The sequence below is a fragment of the Vulpes vulpes genome, chromosome 13 (genome assembly GCF_048418805.1).
Source record: "Vulpes vulpes isolate BD-2025 chromosome 13, VulVul3, whole genome shotgun sequence".
Classification (NCBI taxonomy): Eukaryota; Metazoa; Chordata; class Mammalia; order Carnivora; family Canidae; genus Vulpes; species Vulpes vulpes.
Genome location: NC_132792.1, coordinates 40232274 through 40246757, shown reverse-complemented (window position 1 = coordinate 40246757; position 14484 = coordinate 40232274). Strand labels below are relative to the sequence as shown.

Below are 14484 nucleotides of genomic sequence, written 5' to 3'. Positions count from 1 at the left end.
ATTCCTCGGAACTAGTAATCATCCATAGTTTTAACTTTTTTTTTTTTTTTTTTTTTTTTAGTATTCTATTTATTTGAGAGAGAGAGTGCGTGCACACGCACATACACACGAGCAGGGAGAAGGAGAGAGAGTCTTGAGCAGATGCCACACTGAGCACAGACCCCAACCTCGCTCAACCTCAGTATCCTGGGACCATGACCTGAGTCGAAACCAAGACGGACACTTAACCAACTAAGCCATCCAGGCGCCCCCATAGTTTTCTTACCTGATAAGAGAGATTTAATGTCATTTTAGTATCATTATGAATAAAATACACCTAAAAGATCTTTCTTTGCGTAAATATTTTCAGAATGATATTTTATGAGCATGGCAGGCACTATACACTTCATCACACTTCTCAGTACCTCCTGTCAAAGCATATACGCAGTAAAGGCTAAAACAGAAAAAATATATATATATCAATAAAACTACAATATTCCCAGATATCAAAACTATCTGCTCAGCCATTTTATTTATTTTCTGCTCAGTATTTTAAATTCATCTAAAATTCAGAAAAGTTATTCATTTCAATTCTGACATTCCAATCATTGAGCATGCAAAAATTTATTTGAATAAAAAAACAAAAAACAAAAAACTATACACTGTTGATGAAAGTGTAAAACAGTACAATCACTTTGGGAAAAGGCCTGGCAGTTTCTTAAAAACTTAAACATATAGATCTTCCCTAATCCAGCATTATGTCCACAACAAATGTATACTAGAACACTTGGAATCTTTATACATAATAGCCATAATCTGGAAAAAGCCCAGAAGTCCATCAAAAATAATGTATACATAAACTGAGGTATATTTATACAAGAGAATACCACTCAACAACAGAAAGCAATGAACTACTATAAGAGGATGAACCAACATGGTATTAAAAACGCTAAAATAGGTAAAAGTAAACAGAATCAAAGGGTACATACTGTATAATTCCAATTACATAAAGTTCTAGAACAGGTGAAACTTATCTATGATTTTTTAAAAATTAGAACGATTGAGGTGCCAAGAGACTGATTAGGAAGGGGCAGGAGAGAACTTTCTAAGGTAATAATAACATTCTTGATAGAGATTTTAAGCTACGCAGGCAAGAGTCATTTGTCAAAACTCATTTTTTAAGATTTGTACATTTCACATTTACAAATCTTACTCAAAAGACACACACACACACACACACACACACACACACACACAAATACATACATACTTAAATTCCAGTTCATAATACTTATGTTGAAATGTTTAGGGGTAAAGTACTCTAAATAATCTCCAACTTGTTTTAAATAACCATTTTATTTTTAAAAATGAATTGATGGATAAATGGATGGATTCATGATTAAGCAAATATAGCAAAACCATAACTGCAGAATTTAGGTAGTAGGCATATGAATGTTTACTGTAAATTGCTTTTAACTTTTTCTATTTGAAGAGTTTCTTAATTTTTGTAAGGTGAATTTACACATAATTTTAAAACATGAGAGATCGACTAACAGTGTAAATCTATGATATGTCTATTTATTTGGGAGCTAACTAGGATGGGATTTTGATTTTACTTATTTGCTTGGCATTCCACTACTTACAAAGCAACTGAAAGCCAAAAATAATATAAATTCAAATTCTAGCTACTAGTTTTAATCAATTAAGATATATAAATATATACTGATTCAATCTCTCGAAATCATATGCAAAGATTTAGCATGACTGCTAATATTTAATTAAGTTATGTATCTTAAGAATTTACTTTTTTGTTTGTTAACCACATTTCATCTAATTACTTTTAAATATTTACTACCAATTCACCATCAGATACTTAACTGATTTTAAGAATTTGTGAATCTTAGCACTTGAAAAAATAAATATATTATATTTAGACATGGTACATTGTTTACTATGAACACAACTATTTAAATAAATTTATTTCAATTGTGCCTCATCAAAAAATTTTACCTCAGGGGTAGTGAATTCCTTGTCTTCTGGCACATAAAGAGTACACATATCAGTACAATGTATTACCTTGTGTTTCAAAGAATATGTATTAACAAAGCATTTAACCATTGTCATCTACAGTATATACTAAATACAACTTATCACACTGTAAATTATTTAAACATGTCTTTAAAATTTGACATTACTCTAAAGGAAGGCACATGGAAAATAGTTCATAGTCTAAACATTTTCACATAAGATACAATAAGGTAGAGTGAAATCTTTAAAAAACGAACTTACACCAAGTTGATGACTCATATAAAAAAGCAAAGTACTTAATTTGAATATTTTAAGAAATTTAATGGCATTTTTAGAAATGAAAGTTTCATTAACTTTTTCAGGATGTCATTATAAATCATACCTAGTTTAGAAAATCAAGTTGTAAAAATAACAATGTGTCATTTAAGTCCACATGGATAAGAAAAGTTAGGAAGTGGCTAAAATATCCTGTCCACTATTGAAATTACTAATATACTAGATGAAATATTTTGATTTAGCTTATTTTCCGAATTTAATATGCTTTTACAGAATCAAGTCTACATTTTAAAAATAAAATCACTCTTCCTTATGTTTTCTGGCATTACATTTCATAGGTAAAACTCATGGTATTTAAATTTTTACAAATTAAAATTAAACAAGATTGACTAGAAAAATTGCGGCAGTAAACTCACTGAAATGAGTACAATTCTGGTGTTTAAACATATGCAAAAATAAAATTTTTTATTCTACTCAATCCCTAAATGCTAAGGATTGGTCACCTAACACAACCAAAGAAACAATCTTGAAGAACACTGGAGGAAAAATATGATCCTAGAAGATTATTGTTTACACTATTTTATGGGCAGCAAAAAAACTTTCAAGGGCAATTTTGTATGTACATTTTTACCTTCCACACTGATTTTAGAACCTAACCATACACATAAAAAAATGTGTGTAGCACTTTTTTGAACACAGAAGTTTCCTAGAAACATCTCACGAAATTAATGTTCTACAGAACAGAGTTTGAAAAACTGATGTAGCTGCACAAAGTCAACATTCAAATTGAACATTCACATCAATTCTGAGTAGTAGCATGCTGAGATTATAATATGAATTCCATTACATATGGTAATTGGCTTTCAAGAATTCCAAAAAGTTAAAACTGACTACTTCAAGGATACATTTACTAGAATTATATTGCAAAAACATTAAGTTAGAATTATAAGATTATAATCTCTTGAGTCCAGTGTTTAGACTCAAAGAAAAATCATAGCATAAAGATGAAAACTATCAAATGGAGATCTCATATTACATATTCAAGGCATTTTTATAATAAAATATCTAACTCTAACAGCAGATATAAAATGCCAATGAAATTAAGCAATCAACAAGCTAAAATATAAAATAGTACCAGGCAAATCCATTTTATTTCAATAGCCATACCCTAAATTCTGGATTTAATTTCCTCTCACTAAACACCTACCCTATAAAGGCTATTATGACACTAACTCAGAGCTCTAGTTTATAATCCTCTAGTCAAAAGCCTTCAATGATTCCCCATTGTACATTCAACTGTGATTATTTATAAACAACATTCAGTGTAATCTATAATGTAGCACCAATCAACTTCCAAACTGATGTCCCTCAATTCACCTTCACCCATTTCTCTTTTCACAATTTTTTTCTGAGAATCTTGTATGATTTAGGCACCAAGCTACTTTCCAAGTACTCTGTTCCAGTGGTTCTCAAACTTTAGCTTGTATCAGAACCTCTAAGATTTTTAAAAGATTGTTGGATTGTTGGACCCTAGCTCACGGGTGCCAACGTGTCCCGGTGGACCCCCCAGAGACTCAGACCCCAGACAGGCAGATGCACCTAGCAAGAGGGTTTATTGAACGTTTGCGCAAACGGGTTCTCCGCCTCAGAGTTGGAAGAGAGCCCCGATTAGCAATTACAGGCATCTTTTAAAGGCAAAAAAAAAAAAAAACACGGGAGTAGCATAGCATTCAGGTTATGACATATTGATTTCTTTGAAGGTCAGCGAGAACATGTTCAGGGACTTTCTAGTCAGGGCGTGGGGGGGGGGGGGGCGGGGGGGATGGTTTTCTTATCTCGGAAAAACAGAATGTTTTCCGTTGTTTAGATTCCAGGAAGGCGCCTGGATGGGCTGTCTCCGGGTTAGGCCTGGTTTTACTCACAAGGGGGGGGTTTCTTCGTTAGATTCCAGGAAGGTGCCTGGATGGGCTGTCTCTGGGTTAGGCCTGGTTTTACTCACAAGGGGGGTTTCTTCAGGATTCCACCCCCAGAGTTTCTGATTCAAAAGGAGTGGATTTACATGTGCCACAAAGTTCTCATACTGGTCAGCTCTGCTCTTGGTGAACCATTACTCTACTCCAAAGGCCACAAACTGGAAGCCCACTGGCTGAATGAGGCCCACTCCCATTGTGTGTAGTGTTTTTAAAACATTTCAAATTATTTGCAAACATTTTTAAGTTTGAAAATGTGAAAATTTTCCACATAAAAAATGCAGATTTCTGCTGTATTCCTGCATGTAAAAATTCTGCTGGAGCTGAACAGTAGCTACTCATTTAATCCTAAATCCAGGTAAATCAAGCCCTAACTGGCTCTCTCTAGACCCACTTAAAATCACCTGGCCTACCCTGTATTTGTGCTGGTACACCCTGATTTCACTGTTTCCCACTCTCTATGCCTTTTTCCAAGTTGCTCACTCTGACTTAAACATCCTTTTCTACTACACTGAAATTCTACCTACACCATTCTAAAGCTTGGCTCAAACATCCTTCGTGAACAAAGCACCAGCAAGAACAGAATATACATATTAAAAATTTAACCTAAATTTAACGTGTGCTTTAAGAATCGAGATTTTACTTATTTCTGCAAATACTAAAAAAGCAGTATTTACAAAAATATCATAGATCAAATCATAACTATTTTTTGCTATTTCTATGCAAAATTTTAATTGTGTTCATTAAAACTTTTTTACTGTGATTTGTACTGTGAAATCTTTTTCAGAATAAGACATTAAAAATGAATTAAGACATTAAATCTTATAGCTAAAATATATAACAGCTCCAAAAGAACATCTTATTTTGCAGGGCAAAAAAGGGAAGAAGATTGAAAATAACTAATACAAGTCCCCTGATTTTATAACCTATGAATCTTTAAAAGCAATAGTAATGAAATAAACCCTTCCGTAATTTTTTTCATAAGGAGGTCATTTTAGTGGACTTTTACCTCTGTGGAATAGCAGGGGGGAAACTACAAAGAAACAAAAACTGAGGGCTGGTCCTTGTTCTGCCATAAATAACTTTGTTACATCAAGTCACGAAGTTCTCCCTGGATATCAGTTTCATTACCTCTAAATTGAAGAGGTGGAAAGTGATTTTCAAATACCTTCCCATCCCTAGAACCCTATGACTTCTTCAAAAAACAGAAAAGCATAAAAATCAACGTCATATAGGCAAGATTCTATTAATTAGGCTAGTATTGCTTCTAAATTAGGCTGAACCTTGAACTACAGGTTTCAAAGTGAAGACTCAGAACTTTGAAAGAATATATCTGTCTTTATATCTATTTATTTGTGTTCTAATTTAATAATCAAAATAAATCTTTTGTAAGGCCAAAAATTAAATTTCTTAGTAAAAAAACTGAAGACAAAACATATAACCATGCCAACCAGTTTTAATATATCTCAAAAGAAAATTAAATAATTAGAAAATCATGTCAAAAAAGGTTTTATCACAACTGAGATTAACAACACTTTTTAAGAGTATGTATTCTGCTTCAGGATATTCCCAAATGAGAGTAATTTGGCCAAAATTAAAATTATCAAGTTGCAAGACTGAAAAAAATATTAGAGACTATTATAGTCAGGCAGATCATGCCGTAAGCGAACTGCTTTCAGCTTCTCCACTTCAATTTTTGCTCTTAGCAGCTCTTCCTCTAGCTGCTGCCTTCTTTTCAATCCATCCCTCTTCTCCTGAACATACAATCCAAAATTTTTTTGATTTTCTAAAATTATCTGATGCTCCTCTTTCAGCATTTGCAGAATCTGAGGATCATACCCTATTTGTGACCTAAAGTGTTCTCCACGCTCATGCCGAAAAAAATCATCTCTCCTTGGGATAGAAGATGGAGACGATGTCATTCTCATATCAACAGAGGAAAGTGACGGCGACAAAGATCTCTCCATAACATGTACTAATTCATGGTCTTCTCTTTGTTCTAAAATATCATTCTGTTGAGAATTTAAAACGAGTGGAGGAGGGGGCTTAATGTCTTCTTCTTGCTTCACCTCCACTGTAATAGCAACTGGATGGTGATCCAACATTACCTGTAGTGAACTCGTACCAGCCTGTGCTTCCTCATCCAAGTTTGCACTACAGCACACAAAAAAGCATTATAAAATGTAAATCAAATGAAGACAACAGTATATTTATAGCATAATTTCATATTTAGTATACATCAAAGTGTCAAGCTTTAGAGCTATAAAGAAAACCATGAAACAACAAAAAAAATTTAATCCTTGGAATAACAAAGTGACTACATTTAAAATTTCAAAAATATATACATATAGCTCTCATCCATCTTTAACTTTGAGTTCTCAAAAGGACAAAAATTACAAACATTACCCAAGGCCAATGAGGTAAATATAAAGAAAAGCCTTTGTTAATGCTTTGAAAGAGACATGTTCCCACAAGCCTGACGTTCTTAAATGGTGTAAAGGGCCATTTATTGCACTTTGGGCCTTGCTATCCCCATATCTTAGCCCTAGATCCTCTGCTTCTGCTCTCCTGGACGATTAAAAATCTAAAAATCACCTAGGTCTAGGATGGTGGAAAGCCATCTATGGGAGGTACTGATTTCTAGATCTGTCCAAAAAAAAAGGAAAAAAAATCAAGTTTTTGTATGGCTTTGGGTATGCCCAACTATCAGGGTGTTATCCTACTATACAATTTTATATACCATAGTGTTTATCCTTTACCTGTCCAAAAACCACAAGATTCCATTGCCCTTTCAGTGCTTCAACTATCAGTCAGGTAAAGTTCACAGGGAAAGGGCTCATATCCACCACTGCATCCCCAGCACCTAGCATAATACTGTACTTGCAACCTAGAAGGTGCTCATCACATACTGCATAATTGAAAAAAATGTTTTTTTATTTAAGTATTTTAAATGGCTATATACTATCTATTGAAATATTGAAAGTCTGTTAAATTTACATGTAGTTTCCATAAAATAGGCACTTCTATTAGAAAAAAAGTAGTTTCAGCATAATTTAAACTTTGACATAACTTCATTGGTTATGACATAAACACAATGTACTTAAAAGTACTTTTTAAAAAAAACAATTTCATGAATAACATGAAGCTATTGATAAAAAATATATAATCTTGCTTTTTTTTAAATGTATGCTTCTGCTTAACTTAAAAATTAGTTATAGAGGTGAAAGAAATTATTGGAACATTAATGAAAAAACACTACGCTTAACATTACTTAAAAAAAATTTTACAAAAAAAATTTTTGCAAACAATAAATAAGTAACATAGTTAAGAATACATTCATTCTACATGGATGATTAAAATGCTGGAACAAGTTCAAGTAGAACATACGGAAAAAAATTAAAATTCCCTGTATGTCACTTACTAATGGCATTAAATTGCCTGAAATATCAGATATTTAAGATATACAAACAAAATAAGATATGTTATGAAAAATCTAGTTGTAGATTACATAAATTCCTTAATTTTCATTCTTTTTGTCATCTGATGCTTTTCAAAAGCAAAACAATACAGTATCAATGTAATTAAAAGTGATAAGGCTTCCCCCTTTATATTAACATCCCTAAAACCTAGAAAGGAAGAAGGCTAAAACTACAGATGAAAATGAAACTTTAAAAATCCACCTAACTGCTATCCAAATTAGTATATATAATGGAGTATACTATATTAGATGTAGACATTATATTCCCATATAAATTTTAAAATGCCTTTTGTCTGAAATACTCCATTTTTGTTGAAACATTACAAGTTAGCATAACAAAGTAAAATAAAATTTTAAAAAGAATGTTTTGGAGAAGGTCACAAAAAAGGGATAAACAGAAGGACCTCTAAAACTTATGAATTGCTGAGGATCAAATAGACTGCAAAAACACAAAATATAATCTGATACTAGAGAGAAGTAAAAATGAAGATATATGTCAATGCGTTTTAGGGGTAGCCTTACAAAATAGGTATATATCTTTAAATATGTTAAATATAAGCAGTAATATTTTCCTTAAGAATGGAGAGTTTGGTGAGATTAACAGGCATATTTATATAAAAGCATAATTAAGATTATAGATTAAAACTTCTGAGAATTAAGATTCAATGATGTCAATCAATTAAGTATAAGAACATTAAATATATAAATGAAATATGCTAATATAGATAAAATAGCAACCTGGGCACTAACACAATTGGCATTTAAATGGCTTATTTCTAATATTCTTCCCTTTAAAATATGAAAAGTTGTTCTTGCTTAAACAGTAGGTTTTGTAATGTATAAATCAACTCATTTTATCAGAGCAACTGTTGTTATCTCAAAAGACTGACCTTGAATATGGTTAGTCAAAATGTAAACAGATACTTGTATATTATTTCTCTTCTATACTCACTGTATTTTTAAAATATGCAACTAATTAAAACTACAGTTTCTATGTCTAGTTTTCGAACTATAAAAACCTATACTTAATACCCAAAAGGTAGTTTTATACCTGTAATGCAAAAGCCACTTTTCTCTATGGTTTGAGGGGGGACAAATTTTTTAATGAATAGTACTGTATAAAAAGTCTTACTGTGGAGTTTTTTGGACACCCAGCAAATTCTGATTTAATCATTTCTCATCACAGAGAACATTTTAAGCACTGATGAATTCATATACTCTGAGTTCTAGATTCCCACTGGCGATTTTTTTTTTTTTACTGTCTTCTAGAAATAAGCAACATATGATAAGAAGCTGGTCTTTAAAAAATTACCCTAGTAAATTATAAAAATAACAAGTCTACCTAAAAAGTTTTTCTCCCCCATTTCTCTCCTAACTTCAAAAGGATTTCACAGGTGATCAATAATTTTGCTTATAAAATGACTCTTCCACCAAGAAGTATTGTAAAACTTTGTTTGAAATGACCCTCAACTAACAAGTTTACAATTTGTTTAAATAACCCTGAATAGTTCAGAAGAAGAATGCTTTTTATCTTTTGCCAGGGGTTAAAATTTGAATTAGTACTAAGAAGTTTTGAAGATTCCTAGGCAAGTAGTTATATAGAGCATAAATTTAGCCAAAAAAATTGTTTCTAACCCTATAAGAATTTGGTTGCTTATTCATATATTAAAATTCATAGTTTCATATCTTTGCAAAATTCTATGGGAGTGCTTACCCCTTTCCTGTAATGACTCAAGATCAAAGTGAAATTAGACATTAATGAATAAAAACAACAAAACTTTCTATTAAGTAATCTGAATCCCTAATTAGGCATTAAATTCCTTTTCTTGTATTTATCTTTTTTATTTTGGATATGCTGGAAAATAATTTAAACTGTCTTAATATATACAATCATGTCATTAATTTACTAAATCACTGATTTTAGATTTTTAGCTCAATTAATATTCACTATGTGCAGACAGTAACAATTCATTAAAAAACAGACGTTCCATTTCTCCTGAAATTGCTAATTTTACATAAATTTGAAAATGCCAATGGAATATAATCTTAAGTGAAATAAGAAAAAGATATCTCTCAGAAGCTAATTAGCAATTTAAATTTAAAGCTTAAAAAGTTTATGAGGTTATGTTACAAATTTCATCCCATTTATCCCTCCCTAACCTTTACTTTTAAAAACTACAGAGAGAGGGAAGGGGGAGGGGAAGACAATAAAAAGTGGCTTAAATCAAATGCAGCAGAAAAATTCCTTATAGCCTCACATTTCTTTTTTAAGAAAGCAAAACAAAGACACTATTCATTGCTCCCGAAGTGGGGATGCTTACTATGCATATCTCTATCACAACTAAGCCAGAGCCCAATAGATAGGAGGCGCCATAATTTTCCACAAGAAAATAAAATAAAGCTTACCTTTGTATGTGGTTCCTGTCTCTTACCAGGCAAAAACTGGAAATCTGGGGAATCATCTCCATAACTTTCTTGGTTGGCTCAGAAATATTGCCTTTAAAATCTGATTGGGTCTCTTTTTGCTGCAAGAGCTCCTGTTTGGCATATTCTTTGAGCCTTTTGTAAAGGGTGCGTAGGCCCTGGGCTGTTCGAGGAGGGCGATCTACTCCAATTGCATTATAGTTTACTGCTATGATATCCCAACATCTATTCTTTTCCACTATGACTGAATGTTTATTAGTGTGTTCTTCGAGAATTTTAACATATGGCTTCACAAGCTTTAGCAAATCAAGCTTTTCAGATAAGGTAAAATTGGAAGATCTAGCCTTTCCTACCATTGTTCTTTTCAAATTAAGTAGGCAGTTTCTGAAACCACCATGCAGCAGCCTTTAGCTCTGCTCAGCTCTTTTCACAAACAGAAAAAGATCAGGCTTAACTAGGCTAGCCTCATTTAGGCCCACGCCTACAGGGGAGGGTTTATTAAAATTCCTCCAGCTTAAGCTGACGCAGGTTCAGGAAATCTGCTTAAGCCAAGCCTGACCTACATAAAGCTCCTCACTGAAGAAGACAGGAAGGCACAAGCAAAACACACTTGTGTATAAAGAGAACAGCCCGAGATAGGATTTAATACACAAAGGTCTAGAGATAAACATGGAACATAGCTAAAAATTAGCTAATTTAGTGAGAATATCGAATTTCCACACATGTATGCCTAACTGATAGACTGAAACTGCATTGCAGTATCACTTTAATAAAAACAAAAGAGGAACTGTTTTGTGCTATTTGTTTACAAATCCAGTAGACAGGAAAATGAAAAACTAAAGATATGAGTGATGAATGTAATGATTCCTAACAGAGCCCCTAATCACTGTTTTCTGAGCTGCTGTTCTCTCTTACCAAATCTGCATAATGCTGGTCCTGCTGTCAATCAGGAATTGCATATCCTCTAGCTAGTTAGGTTACACCCAGACTCAGACTTCACAGTAAAGCTAAGCTTCTCCTTCATTTTACAGCCTACAGTAGCCACTACATTTTTTTTTCAGTTACTTGAGAAGACATTTTTGTTCTAAAAAGCAGACAAAAATTATGTTTTTAAAGGAATGGATTATTTTCGGTGTAACGTATGTGAATATGCTAGCCTGCTTTATCATGTGTAAAAAAAAACACCATTCACAGTGAGAACAGAATAATCATGCCTTAAGACTGCACACAACAAAATGGCATTTGCTATTATTATAGAGTAAGATTTTTATTTAGCCATATTCATAAATTTGGACTATTTAAAAACAAGACACCAGGCTCAAAATGGAGTCACTTATGCTAAGCCCCATGTCACCTGAGACTTAATTACAGTTTTGGCTCTTCCCAAAAATGAAATCTTAAACTGGTCAATCAAGAACTATGTGATCAGCACTAGTGAGAATGGACTCCTGCCATCTCCTAAAGGTAAGTGAATACAACCAATCCATTTTTCGGCAGGATAATTTCCTTGTTCTCTCTCACTCCCGACTAGAAAAGTCATTCATTTTGTACAGCTCCTTTCTCTCTGTTAAATGGGATGCTGCCTAATTCATAAATCACTGAATAAACCCAGTAAGATCTTCAAACGTACTCAGCTGAATTTTGTTTTTTTTAACAAAAAGTGAACAGCTAGTCTAGCCATTTGCAAGGCTACCAGTTTGTGAACTTAGAATGTATTTTCTAATTCCTGTCTGAAAACATAATAAATATATGCATAACAATATGTAACAATGTAACATAAACAAGGTGCAAAAAAAAAAAAAAAGAGGTTTTTTTTATCTCATATACAAGTGTAGGGCAGGCTGCCCCAAAAATGAGCCATTCTGGCATGAAGATTACTCTGAATTAAAAGCCAGTAGATTCAAGAAAAGCTCTTAACCTCCCCCTCAATTGCCTAAATTTACACTGGAAAGGGGAGCCTATACCTGGAAGAAAGCTACTAACAGAGATTGCTCCTTACTTAAGAAGCATATCTACTGTATCTCTGTAACATATATGTATGTTTTCTATACATATACTCTCACCTTCCTGCCAAAAAGGTCTTCCTCCCCTTTGTATCCCAATACCCCTGAACCTCTGAGGTAGCCATATACGCCTCAAGTTCCTGGTCTTTGGAATCTCATGTCTGTGTGGACTCCCCATATGTACAAAAATAAATTTGATTTTCTCCTGTTAATCTGTTTCATGTCAATTTAATTCTTAGTCCTGCTAAAAAGACCTTGAAGGGCAGAGGATATTTCCTCCTCCTAACATAGCCTTTAAGCAGTTTTACTGCTCAGTAAAGTGTAGAAAATAAAAACACTAATGATATTTGTCCACAGAGATACAAACTGAAAATTGACTCACCCCAACAACCTGACCAAAGTTACTCAAAGGAAAGCATGAACACAGGATATGTATACTGCCTTTACATAATACTTTGTTATTTTTGGAATAAAGAACTGGTGTTGTTAAAAAATGAAATACTAATAAAAATATGAAAAATCACTAAATCTCACTAATTATCAAAAATGTACACTAAAAACTCTTTTCATCCACAAGATTGGGAAAATTCTTAAAGAATTCTTAAAGAATGTCAAGTGGATGAGGGTACAGGGAAAAGAGTTCTCTTTGGTACTATTATGGGAGTGTAAAACAGCATTTTGGATGGTAGTCTGAGAGTATTAACATTGTGCATGTGTAAAACCTTCTAAAATTGCAGTAATTTTACTTCTCAGAATCTACGTTAGAAAAATATTCAAATACAAGGAAGAACAAAGCATTCTATGTAGTTACATAATACTGATAGCAATCTAGGAACACATCAAGTGGGGACAATTAAAATCACTAGCATACATACTATGGTCTATTCTAGGCAGCACTAAAATAGTAAGAGGCAGATTCTACATATTGACATAGAACAAGCTCCAAAACATAGAGTAGATGAAATGAGCTAGTAAAAGGAAAGTAAATACAAAATAATAATTTATTTGTACAAATTACAAAATACAAACATAATTCCATTATGTTTGCCAGAAATACCCAAAGCTAAGTATTTCTGTAGGTACAGAAAAAATATACATAGGTACAAATTGTAGGCAGGTACATACTTTGTATGAAAATGCACTCCCAAAAGGTCTAGAACTCTATTGTCCTAATACAGTAGTGTTAAGAAAAGCATAGGCCCTAAATGGAGTCACTTAGACCAAGTTCCCAAGTTGGGGCTTAACACCCAAACTAACTGCAGTCTCAACCTCCCCCGAAATGTGGCCTTAACTGGTCAGTCAGGAAATTTTTCTTTCCAGCATCACCAGTGAGTCAGTCATCTGGTCCTCTCTCCCCCAAAGAAATATGAGGTACTCTTCATGATGAGACCCCTACCCCTAGAAAACAGCCATGTCAATCATTTTCTTTTGCTAATAACTTTCTTGCCCCACCCTCCTTCTATAAAAACCTTCCCTTTTAGACAACTCTTTGGAGTGTCTCTCTGACTTGCTAGGGGAGGTGGTACCCAATGCATGAATTCTTTAAGAAATCCAATTAGATCTTCAAATTTACTTGGCCAAATTTTGTTATTTAGCAGTAACTATGAGCCACGTGTGGCTCTTGAGCATTTTATATGTGGTTAATGGAACGGAGGAGCTAAATTTTTCATTTTATTGAACTTTAATTAATTTAAACTTAAAGGATCCCTGGGTGGCGCAGCGGTTTGGCGCCTGCCTTTGGCCCAGGGCGCGATCCGGAAGACCCTGGATCGAATCCCACGTCGGGCTCCCGGTGCATGGAGCCTGCTTCTTCCTCTGCCTGTGTCTCTGCCTCTCTCTCTCTCTCTCTGTGACTATCATAAATAAATAAAAAAAATAATAATAATAATAATAATTTAAACTTAAAATTTTTAAACCGAAGCAGCATATTCTTCCATTAAGTTTTGGTCGTGTTACATTTTACATAGCTTTTGATCACATAAGATATTGCTCTTTCTAATATTACTGACAAGACCATCCCCTTTGACCAAACTTTAGTTGGGCTCATCTGAGCCCTCTTCTCAAGTAGGCCTTGGCTTTGGCCTAGGCAGCCTGCCAGGCCCAGACTTGGCAAGAATCCCTCCACTCTTGATGCCTAACCAAATTCTTCGTATCTCCGTCTTGATCATAACCTAGTTCCTCTCAGTAATTTTTCACCCACTCACTCCCTTATCCTGAAGAAACCCCACCCCCCGTGAAAATGTAGGACCAGGCCTAACCCAGAGGCAGTCCACACCCAGGTGCCTTCCTGGAACTTAAGCAAGGAAAAACATTCTGTGATAAGAAC

At 33.6% G+C, this 14484-nt stretch overlaps 2 protein-coding genes across 14 annotated transcripts in view; both read right to left on the bottom strand.

Annotated features, from left to right (window-relative positions):
- Positions 1 to 14484, bottom strand: part of RAD54B (RAD54 homolog B) — a 102008-nt gene that overhangs the window by 52157 nt on the left and 35367 nt on the right. For 2 of the 13 annotated variants that reach the window (XM_072734317.1, XM_026013684.2), the window contains exon 1: positions 266 to 433. The exons of the other annotated variants lie outside the window; for them this stretch is intronic. The gene's annotated coding sequence lies outside the window, so the exon portion shown is untranslated. Of the gene's footprint in view, positions 1 to 265; positions 434 to 14484 lie in introns of those variants that run through there. 13 annotated transcript variants of the gene reach the window in all.
- FSBP (fibrinogen silencer binding protein) lies at positions 484 to 10792 on the bottom strand. Its single transcript, XM_026013689.2, has 2 exons — positions 10138 to 10792; positions 484 to 6407 (listed from the first exon to the last, which is right to left on the bottom strand). Exons 1-2 carry the CDS (start codon positions 10509 to 10511, stop codon positions 5882 to 5884), a joined length of 900 nt encoding a protein of 299 aa, XP_025869474.1. The 5' UTR covers positions 10512 to 10792; the 3' UTR covers positions 484 to 5881.

What these genes read in the sequence shown, in the direction of transcription:
- FSBP (XM_026013689.2), bottom strand. Translation starts at nt 10,511, where the DNA reads ATGGTAGGAAAGGCTAGATCTTCCAATTTTACCTTATCTGAAAAGCTT. An exon ending in GACAGGAACCACATACAAAG is followed by an intron (nt 6,408 to 10,137) that starts GTAAGCTTTATT and finishes TGTGTGCTGTAG; the next exon opens with TGCAAACTTGGATGAGGAAG.